General features: G+C 47.5%; 1 protein-coding gene across 5 annotated transcripts in view; it reads right to left on the reverse strand.

Annotated features, from left to right (window-relative positions):
* TMEM128 (transmembrane protein 128) overlaps positions 1-14,467 on the reverse strand; it is a 36,693-nt gene extending 22,226 nt beyond the window's left edge. For all 5 annotated transcript variants that reach the window (XR_010561434.1, XR_010561435.1, XR_010561433.1 and 2 more), the window contains exons 1-2: positions 14,349-14,467; positions 579-720 (exon numbers count right to left, since the gene is read on the reverse strand). Coding sequence is in view for 1 of the 5 variants with exons in the window: in XM_065404750.1 (XP_065260822.1) it covers positions 579-720; positions 14,349-14,448 (242 nt within the window). In the remaining 4 variants the exon portion in view is untranslated. The remainder of the gene's footprint in view (positions 1-578; positions 721-14,348) is intronic.
* Positions 14,468-23,605: the final 9,138 nt, after the last annotated feature.

Here is a 23,605-nt window from a genome sequence, read left to right on the forward strand (position 1 = left end):
CAATCCTCAATTTGCTCCTTTAAAACCACTGGATGTTTTGAGTTAATGGTTTCAACTTAACCCCCCACAAATACATCAGCTCTGTAAACTAATGCCATAGGACAAATAGCCATGAAAATAAATATTACTTTTTTAGTCTTTGGCATCTGTCTTAAATCCAGGTATTATCCCCTCATTTTTACATTTTAATTCCCTTTCCCTCACTCTCAAGGGTACAGTAAGCCATCCTTGATTAAAAGGTGTTAACTTCTTTCAATCTCAAATAAATTTTCCAAAAACAGGCAGAAGAGTTTCTACAGAGCCAAAGGAAGACACAATATGTCCTTTCCAAAAATGTAACCAACATGCTACCCAATATAGGACCAAGAGACAGAGCAAGTTCTACATTCTGATCCCATGCACTATAGCAAAATAATGTACTATAATTCGATTACAGGGTCCTGTGTTACTGTGTAAGAAGAATCTTGTAAAGCTTGTATGGAAAAATTAACTTTTTAATTGACCACAAAGATGAAATCTACAGTAATAATGTTGAAGACGTACACAGAACTTTTCTTTTTAAGAAGAGGATCCCTTACCTATCTGCTTGAATGGTCTCTTTAATAGTTTTAAAAAATTCAACATAGTATGTCACAGCAATTGATGCCAAAATCCAGAATGCAGAGTGAACATTAAGTCTGGGAAGAGGCTTCTCTTTTTTCTCCACATTTGTAGATTCTTCTGTAAATAAAACCATGATTACTCTGTTATAACCACCAGTAAATGGAGTATCGTTTTATTAAAATTAAATAGGACACTTAATCCTTCTAATTCATTCTTCTTTAAAGATTAACGTATTCACTATAAAAATTTATTTTGAATTAAAAAGGAAGCATTCTAAAAAGGTTCTGCACATTTCCTGAAATAAAAACAAAAACTAAGCAAGGTGCCTTTTGATAAAAAAGTAAATAATCAGCATATGCTCTGTTTGTGCATCTTGACAGAAACATTAACAGCTGTTTACATTGCTGAAAAGGTTATTTAACCACTTAAGAATCACCTATTACAATGAAAGAAAATATTTGTTTGATATGAAAGACACACATGGAAAGGTAAGACCAGTGTTCCACCCACTAATTACTTTGCATCCATTTTCATTAACTCTGATGTTTGCAAGCTGAATTTCCCCATAGATCATCTTCCTACCAGAGCGGTGCAACCACTAGGCGAACTAAGCGGTCGCCTAGGGTGCCAAGTGGTTGGGGGCGCCAAAAAGCAGTGGCCTGGCTCGGCAGGGAGGAGCCGCCTTCTGGAGGCACCGGAGAGCCAGAGCGGCGGCGGTGAGCGGCTCCTGCAGGCTGCAGCAGATGCACGCGGGCGGTGGACCCAGGCACCCCTGGCTCCCCCCTAGTCGTGCTCGGCTCTGCGGCTCCCGGGCATGTGAGCTGCTGCCGGGGTGCAGGGCCCTGAGCCTGCTCCGGGAGGGGCAGCAGCTCACACTCCCGGGAGCTGCAGAGCCCGAGCACGGTGAGGGGGTAGCCGGGAGGCCCACAGGGGGCGCCGCCGGCATGCATCCGCTCCAGGAGCCCGGGGGGGGGGGGGGGCCACTGGGCTGGAGCCAGGGCAGGCGCACCCCCCAGCTCCCCCCTCACCGCACTCAGGTTCTGCCGCTCCCAGGCGTGTGAGCCGTTGCCACTGCCCCTCCCGGAGGGCTCCAGCGATCTGCGGAGGACAGAGGCGGCGGGCGGCGTCCAAGTGTGCAGCCGCCTCCTCCCTGGGCTCCAACTTTCCCGGCTCCCGCCGCTCTCCAGCCTGTGCGTCCCCGGCCGGGCACTTCCCCCGCGCAGCAGCAGCTGCGGGGAGGGGGCGGGGGCCCGCGGGAAGTTGCTTCGGGCCCCGCGGTTCAGGGAGTCGGGAAAATTGGAGCCCGGGGAGGAAGCGGCCGCGCGCTCAGATGCCACCCGCCGCCTCTGTATCCCGCAGATCGCCGGAGCCCGGCGTTGGCTCCTGCCCTGGGAGCAGCAGCGGGAGGTGGCGCAGGACTAGGAGGGGTGCTGCTGTGGACCGTGGCCACCAGGCACAGTGGGGTTCCCGGGAAATGTTCCTGACCATCGTCATCTGGCTGGCTTGGCAGGAAACCTTCGCGGCGCTGACCCCTAGGGCCGATGACCTGAACCTGGGATTTGTAAGTTGCAGCCACTTGGGGTCCCCTTCCCCTCATGTCGCATGGGCCAAGCCTCCACAGCTCAAAAAGACCCCTGGACTTTCTAGTTGTAGTTCCCTGTATGGATTAATCTGGGATATCTATGAGAAAACAACCTATTTAAAAAGTTACATGATTAAATACTTGATATTTGCATTAACCTAACTTTCAAAAATATGCCCCACCTTTTTTTATTTGCAGTATTTAAATCAAGAAAACAATTCCAGCTGCAATGATGTATCCTGCTCTTCAAACTGTTCAGAAAGCCACAGCATACAAAGAAATTAATGTAGCTAACATTTTAAAAAGTAATTCAACTGATTATATAACACAGCCACAAAACTAGGAAAATCACGCCATGACTGTTGGTTTCACACTTCCCGCATAAGGAAGTGATTAGTAAAGTAAGAAACACATATTATGCAAAATAGAAACAGAAGTTTCAGTAAATATTAGTTTAAACGTAAAGACAAACTTTACAATATGAAATCATATGGGAGGGGCCTATTTTATAAAGAACATTTCAAAAAAGCACTTTTCAGCAGTTGTTGGAAAGTTGTCAGGTCATTTTTAAGTAGAGCTGTCAAAGGTCTGCAAATCTGTTATTGAACTTATTACTATGAACACTTGAAAAGGACCAAGGTGATGGGGTTTAGCTACAGGGACACATGATTTTATACAATCCCTTGTGCTGTCACATTATTTAAGAGAGACAAAGTGGATGAGGTGATCTCTTTTATTGGACCAACTTCTGTTAGTGAGAGGGACAAGTTTTCGAGCTACACAGGAGTTCTTCTTCAGGTCTGAAAAGGTACTAACAGTGTCACAGCTAAACACTAGATCTAACAAATAGTTTAGCACAAGTAGTTAGCACATATTCAAGAATAACAGGAGTACTTGTGGCACCTTAGAGACTAACAAATTTATTAGAGCATAAGCTTTCGTGGGCTACAACCCACTTCTTCGGATGCATATAGAGTGAAACATATATTGAGGAGGTTTCACTCTATATGCATCCGAAGAAGTGGGTTGTAGCCCACGAAAGCTTATGCTCTAATAAATTTGTTAGTCTCTAAGGTGCCACAAGTACTCCTGTTATTTTTGAGGATACAGACTAACACGGCTGCTACTCTGAAACCTGTCACATATTCAAGGGGACCATTCAAGGTGAAGTAGCCCATTAACTCCCTTGTAATCCCAGGACAAAAGAGATTAGTGGGTTGCAAGTTGTTGTAATTAACGATAAATCCAGTATCTTTATGAAGACCATGATTTTTAACGTCCAGCAATGTTTTGAATTCAAGCTCCCAGGCTCATCTTTTGAAAAGTGTTTTGCAGGTTTCCTTTGAGGATGAGGACTAATAGGTCAGATATTGAGTGATTTTGTGGGGGCCCATTTCATGAGTTCTGAATGTTTGAGGTTGGCAATACTGAATATTACATCACGTCCCCAAAGAAATTTAAGTCAAGGTTTCTCAAACTTTTTCCACAGGCAGCATCTTAATACAGTTATTGTTTCAGGGCCAAATCCTCCCTCTCCGACAATCACATTGTATCCAAATATGGTAACCCTACCTACGCCAGCTCTGCGTCTCGGGCACAAGCGTACTGCTTCACTACAGTACAAAGTGGCAATGATGTCATTTTTCTCGTCACGCGTAGGCGTTACCCGGTTTGACAGGCTGTTTATAATGCTAAGTTTACTAGTTTTCGGAGGTTGTCGACTGAGTCTAACTATTTTTGTTGAGTTGTTTCAGATCTAAGGCCTTGGCTACACTTGCGAGTTACAGCGCTGTAAAGGCTCCCCCAGCGCTGTAACTCACTCCCCATCCACACTGGCAAGGCATTTGCAGCGCTGTATCTCCGTGGTTGCAGCGCTGCATGTACTCCACCTCTCCGAGAGGAACAGCAAGTATTGCGCTGCTGCTGCAGCGCTGCAGCACCAGTGTGGCCGCCCAATGCGCTGTGAATGGCCTCCAGAATTATTCGGCAGTATCCCACAATGCCTGTTCTAGCCACTCTGGTCATCAGTTCAAACTCTACTGCCCTGGCCTCAGGTAACCAACCATGTGACCCCACCCTTTACATTCCCCGGGAATTTTAAAAATCCCCTTCCTGTTTGCTCAGCCCGGCGTGGTGTGGAGTGCTATCAGCGAATCTTTCCAGGTGACCATGCCTCCACGCACCAAGCGAGCACCAGCATGGAGCAATGGCGAGTTGCTGGACCTCATCAGTGTTTGGGGGGAGGAAGCTGTACAGTCCCAGCTGCGCTCCAGCCGTAAGAATTACGATACCTTCGGGAAGGTATCAAAGGACATGATGGAAAGGGGCCATGACCGGGACGCCCTGCAGTGCAGGATTAAAGTGAAGGAGCTGCGGAGTGCCTACCGCAAAGCCCGCGACGCAAACGGCCGCTCGGGTGCTCCCCCCACGACCTGCCGATTCTACAAAGAGCTGGATGCAATACTTGGGGTTAACCCCACCTCCACTCCGAGCACCACCATGGACACTTCAGAGCCGGTGGGGGGTGGGGGGGGGTGAGGAAGAGGAAGAGGAGGAGGAAAACGGGAGTGATGGTGGTGGGCCGGATGGAGACACCCCGGAATCCCTGGAGCCATGCAGCCAGGAGCTCTTCTCGAGCCAGGAGGAAGGTAGCCAGTCGCAGCGGCCAGTACTTGGTGGAGGACAAACAGAAGAGCAGGTTCCCGGTAAGCGGTTTTTTTTTTCGGGAAGGAATTTTTTCGGTGCGGGCTCTTTGGGAGAGGAGGGTTAGGCATGCATGCCTAGATGTGGAATAGTGCATTGATGTGGTTTATCACATCGCAGTAATCGGCCTCGGTAATCTCCTCGAATGTCTCATCCAGAACATGTGCAATGTGCTTGCGCAGGTTTATCGGGAGAGCCACCGTGGTCCTTGTCCCAGCCAGGCTAACGTGTCCGCGCCACTGTGCCGCGAGGGGCGGGGGGACCATTGCTGCACACAGGCAAGCTGCATATGGGCCAGGGCAGAAGACGCATTGCGGTAGAAGACCCTCCCTTGCTTCCCAGGTCACCCTCAGCAGCGAGATATCGTCCAGGACGAACTCCTGTGGAAAATGTTGGGACAGTGTTCAGTGTAGGTGCCACCTGAAGCTGTTGGCTCTCCCCAAGGCACAGAAACCCAGAGGACAGTGCAGCTCTGAAACAATCAGTCCCCCTTACTCACCATTTTGAGGCTCCCGTGGGATGTGTGCGCTCTGTTTCGGACGGGAAAATTATGCTATTGTGTAGACCCTGTGTGTTTTCTACTCCTTAAGTGCGGGGGGAATCATTACTCTGTCTGGTATAAACAATGCTGCCTCTGTTAAATGTTGCATTTTGCCTATACAGCTGCATCAACCTTGACACCTCAGCCGTCCCTCTTATCGCCTGCTCAGAGACTGTAAAGACTCAGGAAGAGACCGCGAAAAAGCAAAGAAGACATGCTGCAAGAAGTGATGCAGCAATCTATTAAAGAGAATGAGAAAGCACAGAACTGGAGGGAGAAAGAAAGCAGGATCCGCCAGGAAAACGCAGCGCCCCGGCGGCAAAGCACCGCGCACCAGCAGCAAAGCACCGATAGGCTCATAAGCATCCTGGAGCGACAAGCAGACGCTATCCAGGAGCTGGTAGCCATGCAGAAAGAGGAGCAGCCCTTGTCCCAAAACTCTTTCCGTTGTGCCCCACTGTCACCTCCAACCCACTTTCTCCAACTTCCGTGTTCTTCACGCCACCCACTGCCTCCAACACCAGTATCTTCACCACCCAGCCCTGAAAACCATGACCCTTACCCTCTGCACTCAACCCCCATCACCATGCAGTATAGCTGTCCTGAAGTGCAGCACTCACTGCACAGCACACCAGACAGGACATACACGAATCTGTGATTGTACTGTTCCCCACTCCACCCCCTTATTTCTTTTCAATAAATGGATTTTTTGGCTTTGAAAACATTCTTTATTATTGCATAAAGTAAAAGACTCCTTGGCCCAGGAAATAAACAGGCACTGCAAGTCTGCTTGTCTGCTTAGCAAACACTGATTCCTAAAGATTGGAACTACTGCACTTCACTCCCGTGCAGGGCATCAGATATCACTGCTGGTTTTCAGCCTCAAATTGCTCCCTCAAGGCATCCCTAATCCTTGCAGCCCCACGCTGGGCCCCTGTAATAGCCCTGCTCTCTGGCTGTGCAAATTCAGCCTCCAGGTGTTGAACCTCGGAGGTCCATGCCTGAGTGAAGCTTTCACCCTTTCCTTCACAAATATTATGGAGGGCACAGCACGCGGATATAACCGCGGGGATGCTGTTTTCGGCCAAGTCCAGCTCCCCATACAGAGATCGCCAGCGGCCCTTTAAACGGCCAAAGGCACACTCCACGGTCATTCGGCACTGGTTCAGCCTGTAGTTGAACCGTTCCTTGCTGCTGTCAAGGCTCCCTGTGTAGGGTTTCATGAGCCACGGCATTAACGGGTAAGCGGGATCTCCAAGGATCACAATGGGCATTTCAACTTCCCCTACCGTGATCTTCCGCTCTGGGAAAAAAGTCTCGGCCTGCATCTTCCTGAACAGCCAAGTGTTCCGAAAGATGCGTGCGTCATGCACCTTTCCGGGCCAGCCTGTGTTAATGTCAATGAAACGCCCACGGTGATCCACAAGCGCCTGGAGAACCATAGAGAAATACCCCTTCCGATTAACGTACTCTGATCCTAGGTGGGGTGGTGCCAGAATAGGAATGTGCGTCCCATCTATCGCCCCTCCACAGTTAGGGAACCCCATTTGTGCAAAGCCATCCACTATTTCCTGCACGTTACCCAGAGTCACGGTTCTTCTGGGTGCGATTAATGGCCTTGCAAACTTGCATCAACACGATTCCAACGGTCGACTTTCCCACTCCAAACTGGTTTGCGACCGACCGGTAGCTGTCTGGAGTTGCCAGCTTCCAGATTGCAATAGCCACCCGCTTCTCCACTGGCAGGGCAGCTCTCAATCTTGTGTCCTTGTGCCACAGGGTGGGGGCAAGCTCCTCACACAGTCCCATGAAAGTGGCTTTTCTCATCCGAAAGTTCTGCAGCCACTGCTCGTCATTCCAGACTTCCATGACGATATGATCCCACCACTCGATGCTTGTTTCCCCAAGCCCAAAAGCGGCGTTCCATGGTGCTGAGCATGTCCGTGAATGCCACAAGCAATTTCGTGTCGTACGCGTTACGCGGCTCGATAGCATCGTCGGACTCCTGACCCTCACTCTCACTGTCATTTTGGATCTTAAGGAATAGTTCGACAGCCAAACGTGACGTGCTGGCGAGACTCGTCAGCATACGCCTCAGCAGTTCGGACTCCATTTCCAGCAGACAGATCGCGCTGCACAGAAACCGTTGAAAGATGGCGCCAAAGGTGGATGGAAACAAAGGGATTTCTGGGATGCAAAGCGATGCATCACGGGGCATTGGGACAGGACCCAGAATCCCCCGCACCCACGCCCCCTTCCCACAACCCACGGCGCCAGAATGGGAAAAGGTGCACTGTGGGATAGCTGCCCATAATGCAACGCTCCCAATAGCGCTGCAATTGCCGCAAATGTGGCCACGACAGTGCGCTGGGCAGCTGTCAGTGTGGACAGACTGCAGCGCTTTCCCTACTCAGCTGCACGAAGTCAGGTTTAACTCACAGCGCTGTACATCTGCAAGTGTAGCCAAGGCCTAAGTCTCTGGCAATTGCTGCTGCATCATTTCACTAATACTTTGTGTCAATTGTGTATGTTAAGTATTTGAGTGTACACCTCTACCCCTATATAACGTGACCTGATATAACATGAATTCGGAGTTAACGCGGTAAAGCAGCGCTCCAGGGGGGTGGGGCTGCGCACTCCGGCGGATCAAAGCAAGTTTGATATAACGCGTTTTCACCTATAACGCGGTAAGATTTTTTGGCTCCCGAGGACAGTGTTATATCGGGTTAGAGGTGTATATGTTTATCATGTGTGAATATGCGCGTGTAGGTTGTTGAAATTTGTCATATTGATATTGTCAGTTGTTGTTGTATGACAGTATTCGCCATTCTAATTTTATAAATTTTATTAATAACAATAATTGGATATTCTAAAGGTAGAATAAAATGTAGTAGATTTTGATATGAAAGAAGGAAGGAAGGAAGTATACATGACTAAAAAGGGTGTATTTCCAATTACAATCAACATTGCTTAATTTTAAGGAAAAGTAATCTTGATCTCTTAATCAATGTTTACGTCAAACATTTGATGAAATTCAAATAGTGACTCAGTTAGTAAGTGACATGTATTCTCTATCCTTTACTTTTAATAGTGAACAAGAAAAAGAACTGATAGGAATAAAATTTCATTTTTTTTCATTTTCAGTTGATGCAGCCTCATGGCAGATAGATATGTAGACTAAATAATGAAATTAATAAATTTTCAAGCCAAACGTGTATTAATTGTAATGAACAATGCAGTGTTCATTTTTGAAAGTTTATAATAAGCGATGCTCCAGGGGGAGGGGGCGCAAGGTGGAAGTTTCGCTTAGTGGGCAAAATATCCTTGCACCGGCCCTGACTGAAAGCATGCAACGTAAGTGACCCATCAAATTAAAATTATATTTGTATTATTTGAACTAGCTGGTACAATAAGTTGATCCTTGAGTAAGTCTCTTTTAATTCTAACCTTTCAGATCTAATGAGAGCGAGAAATATTCTCAAATAACAAAAGGGAGACTTTCCACAGGCTCAGGGTTTTCAACTTTTCTTGTTTAAAAAATTCCTACAGTTTCTGCATGTGTATATACGTAAATTTGAGATGTATTTTGTTTATCATGATGCCTCGAATATTATTGCTCAGGTATAGTATACAATGACAGAATACATCAAGCACATAAATTGGTTACTTTCAATCTTAAATTGTATGTTTGCATTAATAAAACACTATGCAGCACACTTAATTTTACAAAGCTGTTCTGACTGGAAGCTTTTAATAAAGTTTATATACGGATGACGGATTCATTTTCAATACCTAATTGCTTAAACAATCTGATTACTGTGTTCTCTAACACCATTAACATGTCGATTTGTGAAGCAGGTATGTTGTAATAATTGGGCCCTATGAATTTACCCTAATTATGAGCTCAACTGTAAAATAAGTGAAAGTTCATAAAGTGTTATAATAATCCAGGGGTAGGCAACCTATGGCACGGGTGCCAAAGGCGGCACGCGAGCTGATTTTCAGTGGCACTCACACTGCTTGGGTCCTGGCCACTGGTCTGGGGGGCTGTGCATTTTAATTTAATTTTAAAAACCTTATTTACTTTACATACAACAATAGCTTAGTTATATATTAGAGACTTATAGAAAGAGACCTTCTAAAAATGTTAAAATGTATTGCTGGCACATGAAACCTTAAATTAGAGTGAATAAATGAAGACTCGGCACACCACTTCTGAAAAGTTGCCGACCCCCGTAATAACCTACAACAAATGTTGGGGGAGCAGATGAAATTAATCCAAACAAAGAAGCCTACTGATATAACTCAAGGACTGTGTTAAGATCATACCTGACAAACAAGTGTGGGACCAGAAATCAATGAACTGAAATTGGTGTGTTGAAAATTAGGCCTATCTGGTTAGTATTTCACACATAACTCCCTTTTGAGGGCTTCAAAAAGCAACTTTGAGGGAAATGCTGGCTGGCTGACTGAAAAACAAGAGAAGAGGAAGGAGTGAGCTTCCCCATCATTGCTGCCACTACCACCATTTCCTGGGACACCAGATCTTTATCCTAATCCTGAGAGATGTTCTGACCAGTCTGGGCCAGAGAGAGGGACACAAGACATCTCCACACCTACCTGCTTCAGCTAAATCCTACCACCACTTGGGGAGGAGGGGTGATGTCTGTCTCTCATATGTGCATGCAAGCGTTGCTTTATTTCTTCTCTTTTGTACCCTCTCCTCTTTTCTTCTGTCTAAAACATCTGTCTTAGCTGGTCAAGGCTGCATATTTTGCACCACGGCTGCCTGGCTGGCTGGGGAGGGTGTGTGCGTGTGTGTCTGTGGGTGGGTGGCCTTTTAGGAAACACGATTAGAGTTTAGCAGCAGCAGCTCCAGCCCATCTCAACTAACCTCTTTTCCCCAAAAAGGACAGTAATGGCCATCTGTAATACCAGGAGGGAGACTGTCACCAAAAAAAAAAAAAAAAAAAAAAAAAATTGGGGGTGAGAGATCTTTCTAAAAGCTCTCTCCTGCTAAATGGAAAGGGAAAAAAGGTTGTTAAAATGAACCCCTTATTAATACTCTACATTTTAAATGCTTTGACTATCTTCGCTGTACTTTCATTAAAGGGTAATAGATTTTTAATAGTGCCATAGTTCTAAGCAGGCTAAGGGATACCAAACCCTGAATCTTGTTTAGTGTTCGACAGTTTCAGGGTTATACTAACACATTTAACTCTTTGGGCCCATATAGTCCTAAATTAATATAATGGGCTTATAACTTTTGAATACTGCACTTAGACTTAGTAGGTGGGAACTCCAAGCCATCTCCTTGAACTGGGTCTGGAATTCTAAATGGTTAGAATACCTGATTTACCAAAACTTGAAGGCTAGCTTATGTTGACAGACACTGAGCTATAATAAATAGCTCTGTATATCCACTTGGGACAAATTCATTGAGGCCAGGGTCTTGCCCAACTGCAAAAGAGCTCTTCTGCACATGGACATGTAGAAGCCTATGAAATACTTGTCCTAGCTGCTCACCCAATCTTGCATTTGTTTAGGTGTTTTGATAGATACTGGTAGTCTACACATCAGAGTGATAGGAAATATTGTTAAGACACTGGCTGTGAATGTCTTATTAAATTTTGGACTGTAAATATACTGTAGGCGCAAAATATCCTGGCACGGGCCCTGCTTCCTACCAATGTCACATGCCAAGTTTCAATTTCAGGAGGTAGCGTGATATGCAGAGGATATTAACTGTACTTAAGTTACTGTAAAAAAAGTGATTACATGGAAATGTAGATGTTTCTAGAATTCTCACTGTAAGATCTGAGCGCCTTACAAATTTCAGAGCAGACAGAATCAATATGAGGGCAAAGGAGCATGCAGTTTTGAAGGCAAGGATGTATGTTCTTTTAACTGCGATGTTGAAAGACCAACTCATTAAACAAAACACATACACTGTTAGAATAAACTAAACTAAATTGATGGGAATACCTGTGGAAATATTTGAATATTTCACATATTTTAAGTCTCCTTTATTATGACAGGTTTCAGAGTAGCAGCCGTGTTAGTCTGTATCCGCAAAAAGAACAGGAGTACTTGTGGCACCTTAGAGACTAACAAATTTATTAGAGCATAAGCTTTCGTGGGCTACAACCCACTTCTTCAGATGCATATATAGAGTGAAACATATATTGAGGAGATATATATACACACATACAGAGAGCATGAACAGGTGGGAGTTGTCTTACCAACTCTGAGAGGCCAATTAAGTAAGAGAAAAAAAACTTTTGAAGTGATAATCAAGATAGCTCAGTACAGACAGTTTGATAAGAAGCAAGTGTGAAAATACTTACAAGGGGAGATACAAACATTGAATCTAATGGCTCAGCCATTCCCAATCTTTATTTAATCCTGAGTTGATTGTGTCTAGTTTGCATATCAATTCCAGCTCAGCAGTCTCTCGTTGGAGTCTGTTTTTGAAGTTTTTCTGTTTTAAGATAGCCACCCACAGGTCTGTCATAGAATGGCCAGACAGGTTAAAGTGTTCTCCCACTGGTTTTTGAGTATTATGATTCCTGATGTCAGATTTGTGTCCATTAATTCTTTTGCGTAGAGACTGTCCGGTTTGGCCAATGTACATGGCAGAGGGGCATTGCTGGCACATGATGGCATATATCACATTGGTAGATGTGCAGGTGAACAAGCCCCTAATGGTATGGCTGATGTGATTAGGCCCTATGATGATGTCACTTGAATAGATATGTGGATAGAGTTGGCATCGGGCTTTGTTACAAGGATAGGTTCCTGGGTCAGTGTTTTTGTTCAGTGATGTGTGGTTGCTGGTGAGTATTTGCTTTAGGTTGGGGGGTTGTCTGTAAGCGAGGACAGGTCTGTCTCCCAAGATCTGAGAGAGTAAAGGATCATCTTTCAGGATAGGTTGTAGATCTCTGATGATGCGCTGGAGAGGTTTTAGTTGGGGGCTGAAGGTGACAGCTAGTGGTGTTCTGTTATTTTCTTTGTTGGGCCTGTCTTGTAGGAGGTGACTTCTGGGTACTCGTCTGGCTCTGTCAATCTGTTTGGGAATGGCTGAGCCATTAGATTCAATGTTTGTATCTCCCCTTGTAAGTATTTTCACACTTGCTTCTTATCAAACTGTCTGTACTGAGCTATCTTGATTATCACTTCAAAAGTTTTTTTTCTCTTACTTAATTGGCCTCTCAGAGTTGGTAAGACAACTCCCACCTGTTCATGCTCTCTGTATGTGTGTATATATATCTCCTCAATATATGTTTCACTCTATATGCATCCGAAGAAGTGGGTAGTAGCCCACGAAAGCTTATGTTCTAATAAATTTGTTAGTCTCTAAGGTGCCACAAGTACTCCTGTTCTTTTTATTATGACAAGCACATTACTTGTAACTGCTCTCTGGATTTGCCTTTCTCTGTTCCCTAGTACTAAACAGTCAGTAACACCCTTGCCATGGTAATATATATCACTTCACTTTACATTTTTCTGTGATTTGCATAATAATTAGGTAAATTTAGTAGTAATAGTTTTAGCAAACTTACCACTTTGGAACCTCCCTTTGTCTCAACCCCTTTGGTCCACAGTTCAAGGGCCTTTATGCTGCCTACAAAAACTGCTTTGAGATCTTATTCTTGTATTCCTGAGATCCTCTACAACAGGGGTTCCCAAACTTGGTTTGCAGCTTGTTCAGGGTAAGCCCCTGGCGCCGCGAGACGCTTTGTTTACCTGAGCATCTGCAGGTATGGCTGCTCGCAACTCCCAGTGGCCGCAGCTCCCATTGACCGGGAACAGCGAACCGCAGCCACTGGGAGCTGCGAGCGGCCATACCTGCGGATGCTCAGGTAAACAAAGCATCTTGCAGCCCACCAGGGACTTACCCTGAACAAGCCGCGAACCAAGTTTGGGAACCCCTGCTATACAACAAGGGTGTGAGACCTCTTTTGATTTTTTTCTTCCTCCCCTTTTTGTACAGTTCTTCCCCCTACCCTCCCTTCTTTTATTAACATTTTAATAGCTTCATAATGAATAAATCACTGCAACCTGTTGTCTGACACCCGTAAAAATTAACAAGAACAAAGTACGGATAAGCTCTCCTCAGCTGTCGTCTCTGTTGGGGAGGGGATCGGGCTGGCATAAGGGGCAGAGAATATATACCCTCACAGACTGGGCCAGCTATTGGAACTCACACAAGGGGCTTGTCCTCATGAGAAAGTGTAGTTCAAGATACCACCCCCTCGACCTGCACACACACCCCTACCATGGATGTAGTTATAGCAGGGTATGCTGCAACCATTTATTCCCTTATGGGAAGGGTAACAACTGCACTGGCATGAGCCACATTTATACTGGTATAATAGTGGCCACACCAGGGTTTCACTGGTGTTAACTACTTCAATTAAAAACCTCTAAACGACACACTTAAAATGTAAGTATAGAGCAGGCTTAGAAGATGCTGCCTCCAGGGTAATACTCCTAGAACTGGTGCAATTTCTCCTCTAGACCATACATCTACCTCAGCCACCGGCAGCCCCAGAGTGACTGTCTCCCCTCCCCACATCAGCCCTGAGGCTCCTTCTCGCTGCCTGTCTCCTTTGGCTTCTCCAGGAAGGCCCGGCAGGCACAACACGCTCTAAGAAAAGCCGCTGGATGGTCGGCACTGGCCACCTCCCCGCACGTACCGGATTCCAGAGGGGAGCCTCCCCCCGCTCCCCGCCTGCCCACAGCAGATACCGCTGCTCCCGCTCGAAGGTACTTGGGACAGGGGCGCGCGGGCCCTGGCCTGCCCTCTTCTCCCAAGGTCGTGGGGAGAGGGGGAGGCGCCGTACTGCACCCAGGCAACGGTCACGCACCGCCCCGCGCTAAAGGGGGAGGGTCCCCAAGGCTCCAGGAATCACCTACCAGGGGGAGGCTGTAGCAGCAGTGCCTGGGGCTCTACCTCCTCCCTCAGGTGGCGTCTCAGCCGTAGGAGCGGGTCCCTGTCACCCACCCCAGCCGCCATTTTGGACTGCTCCGGAAGTGACGCTAGGGGGAAGCGCAGGTAGGGCGGGCTGAGAGGAAGCTATAAATAGAAGCGTGATGGGTCTAAGCAGTTGTAGCCGATGTCCTGAGCGGCGCGCGCGTGCGCGTTAGGGTTTGTTGCCTTGCTGTCCATTTTTGTGACTTATTTTCTTGTGGTTTTTTTCCATTAAAAATAACTGAGCTTTTGTAGTAGCTTGTTCTAAAAAACAAGAGCCCCACAGGTGGCGTCCCTCACTTTTGGGGACTAAACGTGGTGCTGGCTTGGGTGGAGTTGACAGGTGGCTGGTATTTTATCAGAACGGCTGGTTAAAAAGGGACCCTGGCAGCTCTGGTCAGCACCCCTGACTGGGCTGCTAAAAGTCCAGTTGGTGGCACAGTGGGGCTAAGGCAGGCTCCTTGGCTTGGCGCAGCTCCTGCAAGTGGCCAGTATTTCCCTCTGGCCCCTAGGCGCAGGGACTGGGACGATCAGGGAAGCTCCCTGTGCTGCCCCCAGCGCCGGCTCCACAGCTCTCATTGGCTAGGGACAGTGCAGAGCTCCCTGGCCCCTCCGCCAGGGACCGGACGTGCTGGTCGCTTCCAAGAGTAGTGGAGCCAGGGCAGGCAGGGAACCTGCCTTAGCCCTGCTGTGCCGCGGACTGGGAGCCACCTGAGGTAAGCGCAGCCTGGCTGGAGTCTACACCCCAATCCCCTGCTCCAGTTTGGAACCCCAACCTGCACCCCAACCTGCTGCCCCAGCCCTGAGCCCCCTCCAGGAGCCTGCACCCCAACCCGCTGCCCCAGGTCAGAACCCCCATCCACACCCAAACTCCCTCCCAGACCCTGCACCGCAACCACCTGCCTCAGCTCCCTCCCGGAGCCCACACCCCTGCCCCAGGTCAGAACCTCCACCCGCACCCAAACTCCCTCCCTGAGCCTGGACCCCAATCCCCTATCCCAGCCCTGAGCACCCTCCCGGAGCCCACACACCCTCCCGCACCCCAACCTCCTTCCCCAGCTCTGAGCCCCCTCCCACAGCCAAACTCTCTCCTGGAGCCTGCACCCCGAACCTCCTTCCCCCAGCCCGGAGCCCCCTCCCGCACTCCTAAGGCCCAGCTCATCCCCAGAGCCCACACCCCAACCTCCTACCCCAGCCCGGAGCCCCCTCCTGCACTCTGAATCCCTCATTTCTGCCCCCACCCTGGAGCCCTCACCCCCTCCCTCACTCCAACCCCCTGCCTCAGCCTAGTGAAAATGAATGAGGGTGGGAAAGAGCGAGTGACTGAGGTGGGGAGTGGAGTGAGTGGGTGGGGGCTTAGAGAAGGGGCGGGGCAAGGGTGTTTGGTTTTGTGCAATTATAAAGTTGGCAATCCTAGGCTTGGGGATGACCAAGCCTGTAGCTCTGGTGTCCACAATGTCTTTGCCCCAGTCACTGGGGCAGGTGAGTGCCTGCGCCCTGCCCCGATGTGACAACCGCTACACCTATTTCAACCTCAGAAGAGTCCCTTGGCTGGGTGCGTGGTGTTGACCTGTAGCATGGGTGCAGGACACAGGGAGACCAGTAATTTGGTGGCAATGTATCTTGTCTCACCTTGAGCCCATGGGAAGGATAGATGGTGTGCACGGTACATTCAAATACAATGCAAATCTCTTGGGAAGTATTTTTGAGTGCCACCAAGGAGTCATCTCTGGCAAGGGATGATTTAGCAGTGCCCAGAGAGTGGGTAATCTGCTTCTGAGGTATGCTAGTCATCTCTCTTCGGTTTGGTGGTGGAATTTAGAGCTTCCTCCAACCCTTCACTGTGTCAGATGTGCTCAAAGCATGTGTGTCCGGGATAAGTCAGTCACTTCTTATACCTACACAGGAGAATCTGCACAGGTAAGACAGGTGCCATAGAAAGATTTCAGGCCTACTTGCAGTTTTTCAGTTTCTTTCCAAAGAAAGTTTAAATATAGCACGGTAGGTCAGTAAGTGTTCACTCTTTTTTCCAGTTTACAGCAGTTTGTTGTTTCTTTTCAGAAAATAAGCTTGCCCTATATATTATCACAAAATACAAATCAGATTTGTATATGATGGCTTTGTATACTTTTTATATATATTTTTGCTCTAATATTGTACAAGCACGTCTTTACCTACAAGAGCTCACCTACCTGACAAATACAACCAGGAGAGGAGACTCATCTGGTAGTCCCCAAACATATTTTCATTTTATATATAGTGTGTTCTGTAACCATCCTAAAGCCTTGGACATATACAAAATGCATTCAGAGGGGCAGCCTCACCAGGGTGATGTTTAGCAGTGGGAGAGGGTTGCTGTTTTCCTTAACCTAGAAGAATCTGTTGGAGAAGTAAAGTTTTAATTTATGGCTGGATCATTATACGAACCTGCCAGTGAAAGTTTTGATATATACTGTACTTGTTTGCTTTAACCTTTTATAGGTTAAAAAGGGCACAAAGGATTTTTAATAAGAAAAATACTGTGCTACGGTATAGTCATTACAGAGTAAACATCGTCTGTTACAAATTAACTAATCACTTTGAGAACTATTCTAAAAGACAATTGCTAAAGAGTTATGGAGAGCCGGAAATAGAAATGTTGGTTGAAACTTGACAAAACAAAACAAGTGCATTTACCTGAACTTTGGCAAAGAAGATAAAGGCAAAACACTTTATAATTTCATGGGATGACTGAAGACATCATAGGATGTATAAACCAGAAACATTTTCAGTAACTGAGTAATAAGAATAGAAGTGTTTCTCTGATATTTATGTGTGGAGTGTTTATTTTCTGGGAAAGACCCATTTTATTAAGTATATTTTTCCCAAGGAGTGGAAAGAGAATAATCTTTAGGTGAAAATGTTTTAAATTGTACTAAATGTCCCATGTTTCCTGGTCGATCATAACCAGACAAGTCAATTGTTGGTCATCATCTTGATGCCTAAAAGGGAACCTTACTTGTGTTCAACAGGTTGTTACAGTGTTTGTGTCTGAGCATGTGGACTAGAACAATTTTGGAGGAAATTATGTAACTGAGAACAGTAAGGTTGAGGTCTATTCCTGTATACATGAAATATCCTCCCTTTGGTTTTCTGTCTCTGTCAAATAGATGAATATACATTTGTATTTTCACTGGTCTAATATATTTTACAATTTCACTTCAAGTTTATATCTACCTTTCATAGTACACCAGGGGTTCACTTCCTTGTCTTAGAGTCTAGATCTTATTCATTTTGGGGCATGTGTTTTTTTTTGTTTTTTTGTTTTTTTGTTTTTTTTATGGTAAATATATTTTAAAGTATTGTGAGCAGTGCTGTTCTACATGGTTCTTCATTCATATTCATAAGAAATTAATCCACTTCATCAATACCTCTGCTCTATCATAGTTAAACTATGCAAGTTTTTAAAATTGCTTTTATGTAGCTATTACAAGTTTTGTCCCATAGAATCATAGAATATCAGGGTTGGAAGGGACCTCAGGAGGTCATCTAGTCCAAATCCCTGCTCAAAGCAGGACCAATTCCCAACTAAATCATCCCAGCCAGGGCTTTGTCAAGCCTCACCTTAAAAACCTCTAAGGCCTGGTCTACACTACGAGTTTAGGTCGACTTTAGCAGCATTAAATCGAATTAAGCCTGGACACGTCCACACGACGAAGCCCTTTTTTTCGACTTAAAGGGCCCTTTAAACCGGTTTCTTTACTCCACCTCCGACGAGGGGATTAGCGCTAAAATCGGCCTTAGGGGGTCGGAATTGGGGTAGTGTGGACGGAATTCGACGTTATTGGCCTCCGGGAGCTATCCCACAGTGCTTCTGTCCAGAGCGGTCACAATGCACTCTCAACTCAGATGCACTGACCAGGTAGACAGGAAAAGCCCCGTGAACTTTTGAATTTCATTTCCTGTTTGCCCAGTGTGGAGAGCACAGGTGACCACGCAGAGCTCATCAGTACAGGTAACCATGATGGAGTCCCAGGATCGCAAAAGAGCTCCATCATGGACCGAACAGGAGGTATGGGATCTGCTCGCCATATGGGGAGACGAATCAGTGCTAGTTGAACTCCGAAGCAGTAAACGAAATGGCAAAATATTAGAAAAGGTCTCAAAGGCCATGAAGGACAGAGGCCATAACAGGGACGCACAGCAGTGCCGTGTGAAAATTAAGGAGCCAAGGCAAGCCTACCACAAAGCCAGAGAGGCAAACGGAAGGTCCAGGGCAGAGCCGCAAACATGCCGCTTCTACGCGGAGCTGCATGCGATGCTAGGGGGTGCAGCCACCACTACCCCAACCGTGTGCTTTGACTCCGTCAATGGAGAAACACGCAACAGGGAAGTGGGTTTGGGGTACGAGGAAGATGATGATGAAGACAATGAAGAGAGCTCACAGCAAGGAAGCGGAGAAACCGGTTTCCCCAACAGCCAGGATATGTTTATCACCCTGGACCTGGAACCAGTAACCCCCGAACTCACCCAAGGCATGCTCCCACACCCTGAGGGCACACAAGGGACCTCTGGTGAGTGTACCTTTGTAAATATTACACATGGTTTAAAAGCAAGCGTGTTTAATGATTAATGATTAATTTGCCCTGGCAATCGCGGCCAGTACAGCTACTGGAAAAGTCTGTTAACGTGTATGGGGATGGAGCGGAAATCCTCCAGGGACATCTCCAGAAAGCTCTCCTTCATGTACTCACAAAGCCTTTGCAAAAGGTTTCTGGGGAGGGCTGCCTTATCCCGTCCGCCATGGTAGGACACTTTACCACGCCAGGCCAGTAGCACGTAGTCTGGAATCATTGCATAACAAAGCATGGCAGCGTATGGTCCCGGTGTTTGCTGGCATGCAGACAACATCCATTCCTTATCTCTCTTTGTTTTCCTCAGGAGAGTGATATCATTCACGGTCACCTGGTTGAAATGGGGTGATTTTATTAAGGGGACATTCAGAGGTGCCCGTTCCTGCTCGGCTGAACAGAAATGTTCCCCGCTGTTAGCCATGCGGTGGGGGGGAGGGGTGAAGTGATCATCCCAGAGAATTGGGTGTGTGGGTGGGGGGTCGTTGGGTTTGTGCTGCATGTTAACCCGGAAACCCTAGCCCCTCCTTTTACATTGCAAACCCATTTTAAATGGCCAACCCAATGGGTCCTTGGTATGGGAAATGAGGGCGCTGCTGTTTGAAACCATTCCCACATGTTATGAAGGTTAAAAAAGCCAAAAGACTGTGGCTTACCATGGCTGCCTGCAAGCCGAATTCTGTTGCCTGGCACTGTATGAGTGATCTCTCACACCAAACCGGCAGGCCCTCAATATAAGAGGAAAAATGCGACCTTGTAACGAAAGCACATGTGCTGTGTAATGTGAACAGCAAAATTTAACGTGAAAGAGTGTACCCATTGTTCTCTAAAATGTGTCTTTTTTTTTTTTTTAAACCACCTCTCCCTTCTCCTCCACCAGCTGCAAATGTTTCTCCCTCGCAGAGGCTAGCGAAGATTAGAAGGAGAAAACGGCGGACTCGGGATGATATGTTCTCGGAGCTCCAGATGTCCTCCCACGCTGAAAGAGCACAGCAGAATGCATGGAGGCAGTCAGTGTCAGAGTGCAAAAAAGCACAATATGAACGAGAGGAGAGGTGGCGGGATGAATCGCGGGATGAACAGAGCAAGTGGTGGGCTGAAGATGATAGGTGGCGTCAGCTTGCAGACAGAAGGCAAGAGTCGATGCTCCGGCTGCTGGAGCATCAAACTGATATGCTCCAGCGTATGGTTGAGCTGCAGGAAAGGCAGCAGGAGCAGAGACCGCCACTACAGCCCCTGTGTAACTAACAGCCCTCCTCCCCAAGTCCCATTGCCTCCTCACTCAGACGCCCAAGAACACGGTGGGGGGGCCTCCGGCCACCCAGTCACTCCACCCCAGATGATTGCCTGAGCATCGGAAGGCTGGCCTTCAATAAGTGTTAAAGTTTTAAAGTTTTAAACTGCAGTGTGTCCTTTTCCTTCCCTCCTCCCCCACCCATCCCGGGCTACCTTGGCAATTATCCCCCTAGTTGTGTGAGGAATTAATAAAGAATGCATGAATGAGAAGTAACAATGACTTTATTGCCTCTGCAAGCGGTGCTCGAAGAGGGGAGGGGAGGGTGGGGTGGTTGGTTTACAGGGAAGTAGAGTGAACCGGGGGGAGGGGGGGGCGGAGGGTTCATCAAGGAGAAACAAACAGAAGTTTCACACCGTAGCCTGGCCAGTCACAAAACTGGTTTTCAAAGCTTCTCTGATGCGCACCGCGCCCTGCTGTACTGTTCTAACCGCCCTGGTGTCTGGCTGCGCGTAATCAGCGGCCAGGCGATTTGCCTCAACCTCCCACCCCGCCATAAATGTCTCCCCCTTACTCTCACAGATATTGTGGAGCGCACAGCAAGCAGCAATAACAATGGGGATATTGGTTTCGCTGAGGTCTATCTGAGTCAGTAAGCTGCGCCAGCGCGCTTTTAAACGTCCAAATGCACATTCCACCACCATTCGGCACTTGCTCAGCCTGTAGTTGAACAGGTCCTGACTCCTGTCCAGGCTGCCTGTGTACGGCTTCATGAGCCATGGCATTAAGGGGTAGGCTGGGTCCCCAAGGATAACGATAGGCATTTCAACATCCCCAACGGTTATTTTCTGGTCCGGGAAGAAAGTCCCTTGCTGCAGCTTTTAAAACAGACCAGAGTTCCTGAAGACGCAAGCATCATGTACCTTTCCCGGCCATCCCACGTTGATGTTGGTGAAACGTCCCTTGTGATCCACCAGGGCTTGCAGCAGCATTGAAAAGTACCCCTTGCGGTTTATGTACGCGGTGGCTTGGTGCTCCGGTGCCAACATAGGGATATGGGTTCCGTCTATCGCCCCACCACAGTTTGGGAATCCCATTGCAGCAAAGCCATCCACTATGACCTGCACGTTTCCCAGAGTCACTACCCTTGATATCACCAGGTCTTTGATTGCCCTGGCAACTTGGATCACAGCAGCCCCCACAGTAGATTTGCCCACTCCAAATTGATTCCCGACTGACCGGTAGCTGTGTGGCGTTGCAAGCTTCCACAGGGCTATTGCCACTCGCTTCTCAACTGTGAGGGCTGCTCTCATCCTGGTATTCTGGCACTTCAGGGCAGGGGAAAGCAAGTTACAAAGTTCCATGAAAGTGCCCTTACGCATGCGAAAGTTTCGCAGCCACTGGGAATCGTCCCACACCTGCAACACGATGCAGTCCCACCAGTCTGTGCTTGTTTCCCGGGCCCAGAATCGGCATTCCACACCATGAACCTGCCCCAGTAACACCATGATTTGCACATTGCTGGGGCCCGTACTTTGTGAGAGGTCTATGTCCATGTCAATTTCCTCATCACTCTCGTCGCCGCACTGCAATCGCCTCCTCGGCTGGTCCTGGTTTTGCTTTGGCATGTCCTGGCTCTGCATATACTCCAGGACAATGCACGTGGTGTTCATAGTGCTCATAATTGCCGCGGAGATCTGAGCAGGCTCCATGATCCCAGTGCTATGGCGTCTGGTCTTAAAAAAGGCGCAAAACTGATGGAGGGAGGGAGGGGCGACTGACGACATGGCGTACAGGTACAGGGAATTTAAAATCAACAAAGGTGTCTGTGCATCAGGGAGAAACACAAACAACTATCACACAGAATGGCCCCCCCAAAGATTGAACTCAAAACCCTGGGTTTAGCAGGCCGTTGATTTCACGGAGGGAGGGGGAAGCAAATGAATACAGAACAAATCTGGTCCATCTATTTTTTACATCTTAAGCTGGCAGCAGACGGTGCAGCATGACTGATAGCCATCGGCATCTTCTGGGTGCTTGGCAGAAAATGATGTACTACGATTGATAGCCATCATCGTCAAGAATCAGATGCCCAGAGTGGAAAGTTTGGTGCAGTATTTCTTAGCGGAATCTGCTGAAGAACTTTCCTGGGTGCCTCTGATTGCACTCACTGAGAAGTACGACGACGACGGATACCAATCGTAATACACCATCCACTGCCAAAAGGCAAGGAGCTGCTGCTGTGTAGCAATGCAGCCCCACGTCTGCCAGCACCCAGATAGCCGATGACGGCTACCAGTCATGCTGCACCGTCTACTGCCAAAAGGCAATTAGCTGCTGCTGTGTAGCAATGCAGTACCACGTCTGCCGGCACCCAGATGACATATGGTGACGGTGAGCTGAGCTGAGCTGAGCGGGCTCCATGCTTGCCGTGGTATGTTGTCTGCACAGGTAACCCAGGTAAAAAGGCGCGAATCGATTGTCTGCCGTTGCTCTGATGGCGGGGGAGGGGTCTGATGACATGTACCCAGAACCCCCCGCGACACTGTTTTTGCATCATCAGGCATTGGGATCTCAACCCAGAATTCCGATGGGCGGCGGAGACTGCGGGAACTGTGGGATAGCTACCCACAGTGCAACGCTCTGGAAGTCGACGCTAGCCTCGGTACTGTGGACACGGTCCGCCGACTTAATGCACTTAGAGCATTTTATGTGGGGACACACACAATCGACTGTATAAAACCGATATCTATAAAACCGGCTTCTATAAATTCGACCTAATTTCGTAATGTAGACATACCCTAAAGAAGGAGATTCCACCACTTCCCTAGGTAACCCATTCCAGTGCTTCACCACCCTCCTAGTGAAAAAGTTTTTCCTAATATCTAACCTAAACCTCCCCCACTGCAACTTGAGACCATTACTCCTTGTTCTGTCATCTGGTACCACTGAGAACAGTCTAGATCCATCCTCTTTGGAACCCCCTTTCAGGTAGTTAAAAGCAGCTATCAAATCCCCCCTCATTCTTCTCTTCTGCAGACTAAACAATCCCAGTTCCCTCAGACTCTCCTCATAAATCATGTGTTCCAGCCCCCTAATCATTTTTGTTGCCCTCCACTGGAATCTTTCCAATTTTTCCACATCCTTCTTGTAGTGTGGGGCCCAAAACTGGATAGAGTACTCCAGATGAGGCCTCACCAATGTTGAATAGAGGGGAATGATCATGTTCCTTGATCTGCTGCCAATGCCCCTACTTATACAGCCCAAAATGCCGTTTGCCTTCTTGGCAACAAGGGCACACTGTTGACTCATATCCAGCTTTTCGTCCACTGTAACCCCTAGGTCCTTTTCTGCAGAA

The sequence above is a fragment of the Emys orbicularis genome, chromosome 5 (assembly GCF_028017835.1).
Source record: "Emys orbicularis isolate rEmyOrb1 chromosome 5, rEmyOrb1.hap1, whole genome shotgun sequence".
Classification (NCBI taxonomy): Eukaryota; Metazoa; Chordata; order Testudines; family Emydidae; genus Emys; species Emys orbicularis.